The sequence below is a fragment of the Sander lucioperca genome, chromosome 4 (genome assembly GCF_008315115.2).
Source record: "Sander lucioperca isolate FBNREF2018 chromosome 4, SLUC_FBN_1.2, whole genome shotgun sequence".
In the NCBI taxonomy this organism is placed as follows: Eukaryota; Metazoa; Chordata; class Actinopteri; order Perciformes; family Percidae; genus Sander; species Sander lucioperca.
In genome coordinates this window covers 7,026,665-7,041,758 of record NC_050176.1, presented here as the reverse complement: position 1 = coordinate 7,041,758, position 15,094 = coordinate 7,026,665, and the positions used below count along the sequence as shown (strand labels likewise).

At 39.0% G+C, this 15,094-nt stretch overlaps 1 protein-coding gene across 6 annotated transcripts; it reads left to right on the top strand.

Annotated features, from left to right (window-relative positions):
* Window positions 1–291: 291 nt before the first annotated feature.
* zgc:174863 (uncharacterized protein LOC100136852 homolog) lies at window positions 292–14,775 on the top strand. 6 transcript variants are annotated; one of them, XR_004897059.1, is made up of 11 exons: window positions 292–430; window positions 8,509–8,585; window positions 9,289–9,642; window positions 10,089–10,388; window positions 10,951–10,995; window positions 11,267–11,365; window positions 12,234–12,266; window positions 12,941–12,979; window positions 13,109–13,156; window positions 13,286–13,448; window positions 13,486–14,775. XR_004897059.1 is itself a non-coding variant. In XM_036000356.1 (10 exons), the coding sequence occupies exons 2-9, from the start codon at window positions 8,519–8,521 to the stop codon at window positions 13,153–13,155; spliced, it is 984 nt and encodes a 327-aa protein (XP_035856249.1). In that variant the 5' UTR covers window positions 292–430; window positions 8,509–8,518; the 3' UTR covers window positions 13,279–14,775. The 6 variants fall into 6 exon arrangements, 5 of the variants coding, with proteins under 5 accessions (XP_035856249.1, XP_035856248.1, XP_035856250.1 ...); XM_036000356.1 differs by having other exon boundaries at window positions 13,109–13,155; window positions 13,279–14,775; XM_036000355.1 differs by having other exon boundaries at window positions 13,286–14,775.
* The last annotated feature ends 319 nt before the right edge of the window (window positions 14,776–15,094 follow it).

Here is a 15,094-nt window from a genome sequence, read left to right as displayed (position 1 = left end):
GCACCTATTATTTTTGACAGACTGGAAACATTGTAAATCTATCCTTTCAAGTATTTGTGGGGGGAAATAGAATAATAGAACAAAGGAAAAGTAGTTGATCATACCTAAAGCATCCCCATGTTAAAATGTAGGCTATATAATTGCACGTATTTTACAGTATTCAATGCCATGCGATTAACAAGAGTAAAGTGTACGAGTAAAAGTGTTCTTAAAAACAATTTTTCTTATCATTGGTTGAATTCTAGGGTTAGTGCAACACAACTCCGCAGGGACATTGAATACACTGTTATGTTTGTCCTGACGTTGCTTTTACTCATACTGAAAGTGAAAGAAGGAACGGGGCTGGTTAACAAAACATCCATGTCGAGTTGTGTCAGTTAAACGATCATTCCACCACCAAGAGACGTCGCCTCGTGGAGGAGCGTGTAAGGTGAGTTTGACACTGTTGTATTGGCAGCGTGGCATGTCATATAGGAAGGCTACGTGTTGACATTACATAAGTTAGTAATAGTGAGGAGTATTTCTTCTAATCTTACACTGGTAAGTGTAAGATTAGAAGACATACTGTAGCCTAATAATAACCTAAACCTAGGCTACTTACATATAGGCTATTATAAATTAATGAATGACGGTATGTCCGTTAAGTAGGCCTACCGTATTTTAGGTTACTGAAACGACAGTAGAAGTATGTATCTAATTATCGCTGAATTGTTTTCTAAAGTCACTCTGCGAGGAGCGAATTTGCATTTCCTAGGATAGCGAAGGCCTGTCCCGCCCTGCTCTGCCTCTGATTGGCTTACCCTGGTATTTTTACCCTAACCAATCTCACTCCTCATGCCTAACCATTGAAAGCAAAAGTCAATCAGAGGTAGAGTAGGGCGGGCCATGCCTTCGCCATCCTAAGAAAAGCAAATCCGCCCTGCAACAAAATTGCTCGACTCGGTCTTTTCCGTCTTATACATCCTCCATGGTCTATGTACATGCCCTTACGAGGTCAGCCTCGCTACAAATGTAGCTCTACTTCCTATACTTAGAGTTCCAATCCGTAAGATTTCAGTCCTGGTTGATTTAGATTTTATATTTGAGTGAATTGTGCTTGTGAGTTTGGCAGACTGGAGCATTATGCCTATGTCTGGTCTGTCTGGAGCATAGAATGGATATCATTCTGTGTCTATGATCTTTCTATGGAGTCTTGTTCATACATGAGTTACAAGTTTTCAGAATTGTGTGCATAGTTACATTTTTTTGTAGGCTATAAGACTTATTCAGTGTCACACCAGACACCCAGCTGTAGCCACTGTAAGGAAATAAATTGCAATAGTTTCATCAGTGTAGGGTCAAATAAAATCCCCAACAGATTTAGGCTTTTTAAATGAAGTCTTCAAGATTACAGCTTTATCTTGGCATCTAGCTCACTTGTATGGTTGTTTTGACACCTAAAACCTAAAGGAAATCTTGAAATGTCATGCAGCATGACATTTTCAAAGTGCTTCCTCTTTTAGAATATAGATCAATAAAAAACGGAACAGAAACGTTGGAATGAGATGTTAAAATATTCTTATAGCCTACAGCACACTATCTGATCATTTCATTTCCAAATGGCTGTATTGTTTGAATATGCTTTTTTATTTGAAAACAAGGAAGGAGACTGTGTAAAATATGGATGGAAGCATGGTAACAAGTTGCAGATGACACATTCAAATTCAACAAGAGATATCTTGAGTCACTTTGGGCTAAGGAAATCTTAGTTTGTCCTAAAATACAAGCTAACGACAAAATATAGTAGCCTACTTGCTGTATAGGCTACTGCAAAAAAGCGGTTGTTGGAAAAATACAAGATTATTAAAATGTTCCTAAAGGCATAGGCGCTTACCCCCTGGTAAAACTGCGATGACAATAAAATGATAAATATCTCTGGTTGTTGTTTCTGTTCCACGACATTTTGTATGTCATGTTTAGGGTGTGGGATGAAGAGAGTGATACTTTTAGTCATTTTAAAATTATTTAATTTATCAGTCAAAGAACTTGCTCGCTTTGTATCAGCTCTACATCCACAAACAAGAGGGTTCTTCACAGAGGTGGAAAAGCTGATCCACTTGTGCCTCTGTTTACCAGTGTCTACTGCTGGCTCCGAAAGGTCTTTCTCAGCTCTTCGCTGCCTGAAAACCTGGCTCCGTAGCACTATCACTCAGAGTAGAGTTTCACACATGGCACTGCTTCATGTCCACAAAGACATTTTGGATGATCTGGATATTCAGGGTCTCATGGCAGAGTTTATCAGCCGAACTCCAGAGCGTAAATCTACGTTTGGTGTACCGGAATCATCGTAAGGTAGAGACACAGTGTCTTACATCTCTGCGTCTTTTTCCTGCCGCCGTGCAGGCCCAGATGGTAGGCTATATTCAGCGTAGTATGATTGTGATTTATGTATGCCTATTATAAAGAATCAAATAGTCTGTAACTTTTTAGAATTTGTCACATACTGTCGGAAAAGAAAGATTTTGCATAGTCTGTTACTTTTTGGCACTTAAGCCTTTTTTAGACAGTGGATACCCCCCAGCACCCCAGCACCCCCTGCCGAAAATATCTTCCCGCGCCTCTGCCTGAAGGCCTTTACCTGCTCCACCACCTCCCCTTTTAGATTCAGGGGTCCAAAAAGTGGGTGGGGTTATCAGCTAATGCCCACCAATCTGATAAGCAGCCGTCAGGATGTTCACACAGGCAGGAAGGATACAGGCAGGCCTGGCCTCCTTGGGCCACCACTGAGTTTAAAACAATATTACCATTGTTAACCATTATGTGCTGTGGTCTGACCAGCATGACGGTGTGTATCCATAACTCCAGGGTTGGATTGACCTGAAGTCTTAGTTGGCATTTAATGATTCCATATTGTAAAAAGTGAGATTACCACGTCTTTTTTTTATTATAAAGCAGGTCGAGGTGCTAAATAAATACTGTGAAAGTACAGTATCCACAGAGAAATGCACACCACCCATATTCAGAAACGGTACAGACTTCTGTACGGTTGTGATGTCACAGATAATATATATAGTTTAGAAAAAAGACAGGTCCAAGGCACTCTTCTTACAAAAAGTGAAAAAATGCCTTTATTTTGATGGCTATTTCATATTGAATTGGTTAATACATTAAAAATAGAGCTGGGTAACAACTTCCAAAGAGCAACTTCATGATTTGTTTGAACTTCTGAGCACTCTTTTTTTCTTCTAAATATACTGTATATAGGTTGAAAGTGCCACTACAGTGCCGTTACATGCCCCGGCTGCAATGGCGGGAAGCAAACACCCGGAAATGCTGACCAATCAGGGTAGACTGGGCTTTTTCAGACAGAGGGTAAATACAGGTAGCCTATATTTAGACAGACAATATGAGAAAAATAAACGTTAAAGCATGTAATCATGTTCTAGCAGAAACCCAAATTACAAGTATGAATCTGAAAATGAGCATAATATGGGACCTTTTAGCAGGATGTGTAGTATGTATTCAGTGTTTTACAATCAGAGGAGAAATTGGTGGATTTATCCCTGGTGGGGGGAGTGCAGATGTTTCTCCATCGTGTCCTAAGAGATTCAGACATCCAGCATCCGCCACCAGACAGCTGCAGTGGCTCGATTAACCTATTGAAGGCCCTTTTGTACAAAAGATACTTTTACTTTTAGTATTGTGCTTCTTTCAATTCGTGACAGATTGTTCAGACTGTAGCTTGTATGAACTTCTTATTTGTCCAGTTAAATAATGTAAGAATTCCCAATTGCGCCCACAAACCCACATAGCTGAGGGAAGGGGACTGTCCCTGCCCTTTTGTGTTGGCGTAATAGAGACCATTTCAAATGGCAAACCAAAGCATGTTTTTCGTTTTGATTATGTGGCTGAAGAACCTAAATGATACAGCTTAGGACATAACAAGACACAGTTGTGACTGCAATTCATGCTGTGTCAGGAACCGAAAATCAAGGTTCAGGCAAAAGGTGGGAAATCAAACATGTAAGTGGGATCAAAAAAAGTAAAGTAAGCAAAGTATTCACAAAAAAGGCAGTGCAGTGTGGAATAAGTACCATCAGTAGTACAGAGGTTGCACGGATAAAAGTGAGCAACAATACGCGAGTCTAACACTTGACTTTCTAAAAGGGAAGGAAATAAAAACATCGGGCTCATCGTATATATTTCTTCCCAGCTCTTTGAAGTGAAGATGATATTACATAATATTTGGCAACATTTACATTCTTGAAGTGGTATGGCAAAAATCTATCTCTTGAGTGAGCTTTCTCTTTCAGTATGAGTCTTTGTTTATCATTTTAAGTGTGAATACAAAACATTTTCAAAGTTAGTGGACAGCTGGTCAAACAGGTTTCTAAAGTAGTCCCGGCCTCATGTTAGACTGCCAGTTACAATATGAGAAACTTCTAGAAACAAAGAGCAAGATTGCAGAAGCAAACTTGTCCACCCTTTTATGTGACTATAATAGATCAATTCTCCCATGTATTTAAATAACTGTGCATGGTCTGAATCAGCACCTCTAATCACTAAGCTTAAGATTATATTTAGCCAGTGAATAAACATTATAAGACCTCAGTGTTGCCAGTTTCTCAAGAAATTAAATATAGACAGTACAACCAGAAATCAAATAGAGCACAGCTGCAGAGGCAGAATTATTTAAAATCCAAGTTGAAACTGATTCAAAGCCCTCATGGGACAAGCATTGCAAATGATGTGGAGTTTGTATCTGTGATCATCTAATACTCATATATCTCTTCCTATAAAAAATGAACACACACAGAGAACAGTGTATTCTCTGGAGACCTTGCTTCCTGTCCAGTCACATTTGGCTGAACTGACATGACCTGTTGAGCTGAGGGCTGGTTATGAAAACTTTTTTATTTTATGGATTATTGGTTGTATCTCTTTATTTTTATGAAATAGCATGAGCCATTGGATTCCACAGAGCATAATCTTTACTTCATTTAATACAAATACAAAGGACAAAATTTACAGAAGTAAGCCGTTCTGTACTGTGAGAACATGTGGTCGTTAAAAAAGCAAAGAAATGAGTTAATGCTGATGTAAACACTTAGGTCAAGCACCGAGGCACAGGCCTTAACCCTTGTGTTTTCCTTGGGTCAAATTTGACCCATTTTCAAAGTTTCTTATATCAGAAATATGGGTTTCTTTCAACCAAATTGCCGAAAAATAATTGTTTAAATGGTTTACAGTATCCTGACTAAACTTTGACATATACCAGTCTGTGATCCACTCAACATCCTCTGATGACTATTAGTCTAAATAATTTATAATTTCTGCTTTTTTTTAAACAAAAAAATGAGTAACAATGTCATATAAATTAAGTTTATTGACAATGAATTAAAAAAGGTGTTGGAAAAAAAGTGACAAAAACTTAAACAACAACAACAAAAAGTTAATTTTCAATTTTGACCCAAAAGGACAACAAGTTCATGGTCGACGGGAAGACAACACAAGGGTTACCTTTTACTTCTTTCCACTTACACTTCATGTAGCTTCACAGCCCCAGTTTGCCTTTTTTCTCTGCTTTGTTTCTGCCAGATGAGAGAGACAGGGTGACCTTCTCTAGAACAAAAAGACACATGCGTGCAAGGTATCTATGGTTTTCACTCGGTAAGCATGACAAAATCAAGTTACAAACAGGAACAAAAGTGAAAACAGAGACCTAGACATAGAGATCAGATTAGGAGAAGCTTTCTAATTGCTGGAGGGTATAAGGAAACGGGACAAGAGACCACACATGTTCAGCACTCAGCACAAGCTAAACCAGAGTGAGCTCTGCACAATTTCTGTACTTCAGCAAACTCTGATTAAAACCCTGACTAGTGTTAGTGCATGCTTAAATAGAGCTCCTTGGTGACACAATAATAATAATAATAATACATTTATTTATAAAGCGCTTTCAAATCAAAGTGCTGTACAGAGCATAGAAAATACAGTTTAAAAACATTTCTAATGACTAAAATAAACACACACTCGAACTCTCAGAAAAACATAAAAAGAAATTAGGCATCATACACAACAGTAAACAGATGGGTCTTTAGTTTTGCTTTAAAAACCTCAACAGAACAAGCCTGCCTGATGTCCAGAGGTAAACTGTTCCACAATGTCGGTGCACGAAAAGCAAAGGCCCGTTCACCAATTGTCTTCTTTTTAACCCTTGGGACACTCAGAAGACCCGTCCACTGAGAACGCAGGGATCGAGCAGGCACACAAGGATTCACTAGGTCGTTAAGATACAACGGTGCGCTGCCATTTAATATTTTATAGGTTAGCAGCAACTAGAATCGTCTTATTTAAAGTTATATTTATGTGTAAAAAGGTGGAATTTAAGTGTCATTGGATTCTCATCCACGCAAGATCTAGTGTGCATTTAATACTCTAAAAGCTTTTTATGTTTTGAGAGAAACAGTTGCACCTTAGTTTAGAACAGACTAAGTCATTTTGATGCTGGATGATGAGCTACTAATAGTTTTTTGTGCATTCACTAATCTGGGCATTGGTGGTGGTCCAGTTAAAAGTAGTGCTTTCAAACTAACTAGGTTATCATTAGGGCTGGGCAATATATCGATCATATATCGATATATAGATTTTGGATATCATAAAATCGTAATATATTAAGTGTGGTCTTTTCCTGGTTTTGAAGGCTGCATTAGAGTCAAGTGATGTAATTTTCTGAACTCAACAGACTGTTCTAGCTGTTCTATTATTTGCCTTTACACACTTTGTCATTAAATTGACATTTCTGATGATTATCTAAAATCTCATTGTGTAAATAATATTTTGTTAAAGCACCAATTGTCAATCCTACAATATTGTCGCCATATCGACATCAAGGTATTTGGTCAAGAATATTGTGATATTTGATTTTCTCCATATCACCCAGCCCTAGTTATCATTGTGTAAATAGGTTTAACCATAATGCGTCACAAGGGCGGGAAACTAATTACATGAGAAAGTTTTGGAAATTACTAACAGTCTCTCTTTTAATGCAGTACAAGGTGGTCTGCAACTCAGTTGACTTATGACAAGTATAGTTACGGATAATTATAACAATGCTGGGTGAAATAGCTCCTCTACCCCTTCCCTTTGAAGGTTTATGTTGTATATAATTGTTTTGTGTGATGTTAGTGGAGTGGGTCTTTTTTTCAAGTTGCTCGCCTATGCTATAGCACACTGCGGGAAACGTTGCAGTGCGGCGCACAGAGTTCTTCATCAATGTGTCATTTTTCTGGGGGTCACCAAGGTTATTTCCTAACCTGTGCTAGTTTGATATTTCACGCCACAGTAGGGGGTATCGTCACTGGCAATCTTGCAGCACACTAAGATTGACCACATTTGGCTAAGTCTGCCACTTGCCAGGCTCAACAGTGTGCGACTCACAACACACCTGTATCCTCTTTATCCATATTTAGCTTCTTTGTTTTACTTGTATCATACTTTCTACAACAAGTAGGCATTTGTAATTGCACAGGGAAAAATATTTTGCCAAAACAAAAAGGCAAAAAAAAGATTATTCTGTTTTCCTACCAGCACCTGTCACAAACATATCAGCTGAAGACCTGACCTGCTGATTAACTCCACACACACACACGGTCATGTAAGATTGGCAGTTATGGGTTCCATCTGCAGAGTGAATTGCATTGTAAAAGCACACTAGATCCACTGGCAATTTAATTCATCTTGTGCAACCAGCACAAGATTGTTGCAAAACACGCCTGCACTATGCACCTGTCTAAGTCTTTTGATGTGATTAATGTCAGAATCATACATCTTTGGTGGTTTGATTTATGGTGATGTGGCCAGAGATAAGAAGTTGTTATAGAAAAGGATTTCTAAGAATAATTTTAGAAAAACTGAAAAAAGAAAATATACAAAAAATACAACCTGCAAAAGACCAGATAACATATTTATTCTACCTTTTTATTTTGTTCATTGCATCAAAGATGGGTTCACACCACTATGGTTAACCCTCTAATGTCTACGCTGTCACCCGCGACAGGACAATACATACTTTATATGTCTTATTTAATATGTCCAGATCAATACAGTGTAGAGACTTACTTTTATTTTGTGTTTAGAAGCAGAGAAATGCTCCGTTGCAACGAGAATATCCTGATAGCCCAGGTTCTCCTGAAAGAAATTATGTCTGTAACTTGATTGTGCAAATTATTACACAAGGAGACCAGGCGAACTAAAGATGGGAAAACATGGCTTAGACCTCAGAGGGTTTTAATGTGTGGATTGATGTGAGGCGTGTCAGTGTGTTCAAAAATGTGAATTCAACTGAAAAAGAGAAATCTTGTGCAGAGTTGCAAGTGCAAAACTCCCAGCAATGTACATCCAGTAAACCAGACCAACCAGCCCCTAACACACTGACCTCTATTGCATAATAATTGACTGCTCTTTACATCCTGCATTTTAGTTGGTGAGTTAAAACATGTGTACTGTATGTTTGTTTTGTCGTTTCAGGTAAACTAACATGGCCTCGAAGGGTATCCTCCTTTTTTTCACTGCCATCTACATCAGAACAAGAAATACAAACGCAGGTAAGTTCTCCTATAATCTGACAATTTCCAGAATGAAATGCTGCTTGCCGCTAGCCTGGAAACCAAACAAATCTGCAAACTCATGTTTCATTTGCTCTGGCAGATACATCTGGCCCCCGTCACGTCCGTCAGAACCTGGACGGGCCAATAACAACTGTTTATCTTACATGGGGCAGGTTTAAGACGATACTGACAGAGGAGCATCATGCTTATCAAATGTACTTACCAAACGTAACTGGCACACTGAGTCCAGCACAACGCACCAGGCTCACAAAACTCAGATCAAACTGCCAAGCTAGGCGGGTTTGATCAAAGATGAATCAAGATTATGTTACTGTATTGGCCATTTGTCGCATAAAATGTTTTCAAAAACACATTTTAGTGTACTGCTTAGCTGAAATTTGAGAATGTTTATCATGTTTCACATTTTTTACCTGCTTCAAAATGGACCAAACACAGCCTCAACTTGCATGTGTCGCTCAGAGCTACATTGTTTCATTGCTCTGATTGGTTGTAGGTCTATTCAGTTGCATGCAGAGGCATTTGGGTCTGCACCGTTGATAACGCCCTTTGGGAATTTGGGAATGAACTGAGAGGTTCTGGACTAATACGCAATAGTCTGGCAATTCCAGGCTAGCTTGCTACTGATGTAAGAATGTATCCCTTTTTTTTTTTTTTTTAAAAAACATGTTTTCTTTAACAGCTTTTGTAAATGTGGAATGCCAGGCTGAAAACGTGGGACAGTATGGCCAGCAGTCACTGCTGCAGTGTGTTGTCAAAACCTCACAAGACGTGGTAGACCCAGAAATCCGGGTGGTCATCTGGAAGAAAGAGGGAGTCGAAAAGCAAGTAAAGAACAACCCTTTACTGCTTTTTAACAGAGGGGAAATTAAGCTCAAGCCAGGCTATTCTTTTGCTGAGCCATCCTGGAATGTCAGAAACATGAACGTATCCCTGCTCATCACCAACACTGCTGTAGAGCAAGAGGGAGATTATACATGTACGGTGATAACAAACAGCGGCGACAGCTCCAGCAGCACCAGCCTTAAGGTCACAGGTGAGAGCCATCAGTCGTGGTTGACCACTGAAACTTTTTGACAACTATTTGGCACAGAGAGATGACCTTTTAGAGTCATGAGTCAAAAGTCATTGTAGTTATAAAGAGAAAATGGACTTGAAAGATTAAATTGTTGCCTTGAAGGGGGGAAGATTGTTTAGAGATCCTGGGGACTTTCCTGGCCTAGCAGATTGGTATTTCCCTTTCTGTCCTTATACTTTCAGTTTCAGTGTTACAAATAATTCCATCCAGAAATACCTGTTGTAGTCTATTTGTCTTGTTGACCACCATACAGTCTATGCTTATTGGACATTGCACTATATTGTACTTTTGAAATATAATGATCGTCAAACAATTTTGTGATATTTTATTGGTGTCATTTGATGGACGTCGTGGTGCAATGTTCCGCTGAATGATCATGTTTGTTTTCGGTTTTCTCTTTGCAGCCAAATACAACAAACCAACTATCCACTCCAACCCTGAGACAATAACTGTTAATACAGATGTTACCCTGATGTGCGATTCTGATGGTGGCTACCCAAAAGGTCAACTTCGCTGGTTTGATGAGAACAAAACGGAGTGGACAAAAAGCTCTCAAATGGAGGCAAAGCTGACAGAAAGTGGTCTGTTTCACCTCTCTAGCAAGCTGTCTTTGCTGAAAGGATCCATTTTCACCAAATACACCTGCAAAGTGTTCAATGCCAGTGGAGACAAAGAGGAAGAGGCCACATTTGAAGTACAACATGCCGTCACACCAGGTACATGTTGTTGAGCACCATGCTTTACACCTTTTAGGACTATTGGACCAATCCTGCTTCACACAATGAAATGTCATGCAGTAATTTCAGCCACTGTTACAAGTGAGGTCATGCTTTACCTGAAATTTATAGCGACGCATGTCACTACAGTAACATAAAAACGCCTTTGTTTAGTATTGTGCAACAAAATCTAAACCACAAGCCAACTGTAGTGCATGTTTTGTGTGAGCGGATAGATTCAACGGATGGACAGAGTGTGTTGGTCATGAAAAGAAAACATCTTGGCAGGTCAGACAGACCTTGTTAATATTCATCCGCAAGCGTGTTTTTTTTTAATCTGTGCTGTAGTTGTTTTTAAAACACAGTTCATTAAATAGTTAGGTGGCAACATGTCTCTTAATCTGACCAGACATCTTCAAAACAATGTCCCTCACAAAGAAAGAAAACTATGCATGACGGTCTAGGCCTGATAAGACACAGAAATGTTACTTGTTCATGGAACTACAGTTCATGTTCAGTTCTATACATTCTCATTGATGGGAAAACTCATCAACAGGTTCACTTGGCAACTTCACAGCCACCCTATCTGATCTGCTATGTACTGTAAGTTCTTAAAGCTGCCACATACAGCTGAAGGTCTTTTTTTAATCCCAAATTTTGCAGACTCCTCTGGGAGTGAAAGTGATAGTGAATGTCCTGTAGGTTGCTAGAGTATTACAGGGGGAACTTCCCACCAGTGCGTGCATACCTCATTTAACAACACTTACATCTTTACTCTTTTTGACATGACCTGAAGTATTAAAGCATTCAATCTTTGTTGTTCAATTTGATTTATTCAGAGACACAGACGGGGGAAGGGTTGGGTTCAGCCTCCAAAATAGTCGCTCCTGTGGTGGTCATCGGATCTCTGATTGTAGGGTTGTTGGTGCTGTTGGCGCTGCTGATCTATAGAAAGCGATCTCAACGTGAGTACCTACACAGGCCCTCATTTGGCCTTTGGTCTAAATTAACCATTTTTGAGTTTTAACATAACGTACATAAAAAGGTACAGGGAAGAATAACATGAACAAACATTGGTGGTTTAATGTATTATTTCCTGCTTCCTCTTAGAAAAATAGATTGTATCTTCAGACCACACGTAGACAGCCAAAAAACAAATGCACTCAGATTTAATGACATCTAGCGCTTGTTCCGATGGACTTGTATGAACTTATTGTAAGTCGCTTTGAACAAAAGCTTCTGCCAAATGTATGTAACATAGCGTAACATTATGGAAGACATCTCATTAATTCAGACATTGAGTCCATCTTAAAACAATAGTCAGGGGCCCATATGAACACTGAAAGAGGGTTTCCTTCCTGTAATCATTCCTCCTGTTTATACTTCCTTTAAACAGTGAGTAATTACTTGCAGTTATACTGATACACAATTATAGAAATAATACTGTTACTATGATATTTGATCGTGAAATGATAAAATATTTCTATTTTCAATGAGACATTTGAATACTAACTTTTTTAGATGTTGTGTGAGATTGCATCAGTGTTTTTTTGTAAACAATAAAGAGCTAACAGGAAGTAACCATACAATAGATGAAGGATGACACAATAGTTGGAGGTTGAAAAACCTGTAAAACACCAAGTAAGCATGTTATTCAGGTTGGGAAGGTACACTCTCTGTTATTAAGTTGAATGTTAAGTATCATTTGTCTAAAACAGTTGAGTGAAAATACTTTCCATTGTTAGTTAGTGTTCTACAAAATGTCTCACAAAGATTGGTGACGTAAGCACCAGTATATATCTAATTGTCATTAATTCATCATTTTCTTAACAGAGGCGCGGAGACAGTCCACAACACCCCTTATGGGTACGTCCATCTTTGGACAGAATATTGCTGCTGTTTTTGTTCTAACTTCGGCTCTCTATAGAGGTTTAAATAAAGGTTCTATTCTATCGGCTCGTTTTAGCTGCCTGAAACACTAAAGATCTGCCACAGACCTGCTGACAGATTAATGAGTGGTTTAGCTAGCTAAAACTACTAACTAAGCAAAGATCTTTTTTAAATACTTTTTTTCTTTCATGAAATATTTCTGATGAATAATTGAGTCAGTGGCCTCCTGGACTGCATATTTTGAGACCGTTTGAAACCAAACTTACTCACCCAGTATCTCAGTCCAAGCCTGTTGGAGCATGTACTCCACCTGTGTTTTTTTTTGTTAACTCAGCTGGAGCACATGTTGATCACTGACCAAGACAGTTTACTGTCCCTGCACTAACTCGGTGTCAACACATCTAAACTGCTCCCTGGCTTTCCACTCATTTCAAAGACGACAGGGGGAGTATGGCATTATTAACTACTCTGATAAAGGTTTAGCATGTTTCCATGGCTTGTGGGAAACTGGGCTTGGTTACTACATTTGAGTCACAATATAACCTGACTCATGTTTCGGACACTCGCTGTTGGGAAGTTAAACTGCTTAATATGGTGATGGTTACACCCACCCATTGTTACCCACAGTAAAATCTTTTAATTTGTTCCAGGTGACCATCGTGGGCTCCCTACACGCGATTACGATGACGGTACGTCTAAATTAAAGTATTTTGACTCACTGTGTCTAACTAATACAACTTTTGTTTTTTTTACTGTTTTCAAATCACTCTATAAGATTTACTGTAATTCAGTCTTTGATATGATATAACGTTTTGCAGGTGATCATCAGGAGAGGGATCAAACATGCCAAGTCAGCCAGGCCTGAGGTAATTATAATGCTACAAGCAGATTATTTTCACCTCCATTTTTTATGGTTTATGGCAGTGTACAAGACAGTATCGCATAGCTAAAATCTCTCTCTCTCTCTCTCTCTCTCTCTCTCTCTCTCGCTGCAGGAGACACTGCACGTCACATGACACATGCCAACTACTGGCAACCTCTGAAATCAACACTTCCTTGTTTGCTAATCTCCACTCTATCGTTGTACTTTTCCTATTGCAAACGACTGTGTATATAACCAGGAATAACTTGTACTACTGTGATTAATCAGAGGAACTGTAAGCGCTTCATTCACCTCAACTTTCTAAAAAAAGGATCTTAAATCAGATCTAAATCTGAAGAAAGATCTCTGATTTTGAATCAGTGATGATGGTCAACTAGAAGGCAGGGGGTCCTGTTCAGGCCGTGTGACCTTTAAAAGTTGACAACCACATCGGGAGATATGTGTAACATCACCGAAAACCACCTTAGTGAATTTAGGAGGGCAGCGGATCTTTGATACATTTTGGTTGTTGGAGAAAATGTTTTAATTGTGCCCACGTAGTAACTGTAGCATTTTGTAACTTGGCAGGAATGGCCCTCCTTTTTACTTCCTCTTGTCGTATTATGTCAAAATTCTGAAGAAAGCGTTGCGCAAAAGAAAGTCTTATATTATTAGGATAGGGGCAGGGAGTTATATGTGTATTCCATGGAAATTTAACAAAAGACAAGCATAATACTTTTTTTTTGTCAACTAATCCCATGAAAAGACCAAAAGCAGCAATGTGCTAGCCCATCTCAGGACTTTTTGTCTTTCCTACCGTCTGGGGCTCTCAGATCCAGGACCATTTGTTCCTACTGACGACGTAAATCGTTAAAATGGGTTCCAAGCGTTACATGCAGTTAAATTTTTTAAAAAACTTCAGTAATTTCCCTAAACAGCTGGGTGCTGTCTTTTAGTTTCTCAGGACTAATTTGTGTATTTGTTTAGAGCTATTCTCAGTCACACACTAGTAAGCATTTGTGACACCAGGTGGGATGGACTCAAAATATACATATTTAAGGAGTGAGCCAAAATTTAGACCATCTTCTAGTCACTAAATTAATGAGATGACATACGTGAGAATATGTCTGACTCAACTCAGCAGGTGACACTGAATGATGATTACATTGTTTTGTGCATTGTATTGTGTTGTTTGTTTAGCGGTCATTCATCAGTGCAGCAGGAGGCTGTGCCAGTTTCTAGGGTGTTGACCTGGATCACACTGGAGGTCTGTGGCGCAGAGGAATAAGCTATACTGGAGTGGCTACAACGGCAATAAACAGTATGTTAGTAGATGAGTTCATAGTTGGTAGAAAATCAGAAAAAGTATAGATTATCGCCGGACTTTTCCTTTTTAAGGGTCCTTATTCAGAAGTTTCTCATGGTTTTAGAGCACGTATTATTTCCTGTTTTAAGACAAATAATATCAACGATTCTAACTTTAGTGTTACCGCTCACTGTCTGAGAACATTCAGCCCCCAGCAAATTTCATATCCTTATTCTAACCACTGAGAAATTTCACGAGATAGATGCTGGTTGCACTTCTGTGCATCACATGATCTTCACTCGTCAAGTTGTATAAAAGCCCAAAACACATTTGTATTCCTCTCCTCCTTGTGTTGTCTTCAATGAAACTATGTTTATTAACTTCTGGCAGCCTTATGCAACTTCATTGCCAAATCAGATAGTCACCATGTCAGGCAGTTTTTTGGTTTCCTTCCCTGCATCTGATACCAGCTCTCATAGAAATGGACAGGGGACGTGATTTCTAATCTGCTTGATAATGGAACATGCCATAGACATCAGCCTAAAGTAAATGATTAATCTTGGTTCTCTCACACGAAGGTATCGGCGTTATTCATTGACTTTCTGGATGGAGAAAAACAACGCCATTAAGCGTATA

Bases quoted from the DNA above. Each gene is read 5' to 3' on its own strand.
- zgc:174863 (XM_036000356.1), top strand. From the start codon at position 8,519: ATGGCCTCGAAGGGTATCCTCCTTTTTTTCACTGCCATCTACATCAGA. The intron at 10,389-10,950 runs CCGTCACACCAG...GGGAAAACTCAT, and splicing joins CACATTTGAAGTACAACATG to CAACAGGTTCACTTGGCAAC. The intron at 11,366-12,233 runs GTGAGTACCTAC...TTTTCTTAACAG, and splicing joins CTATAGAAAGCGATCTCAAC to AGGCGCGGAGACAGTCCACA.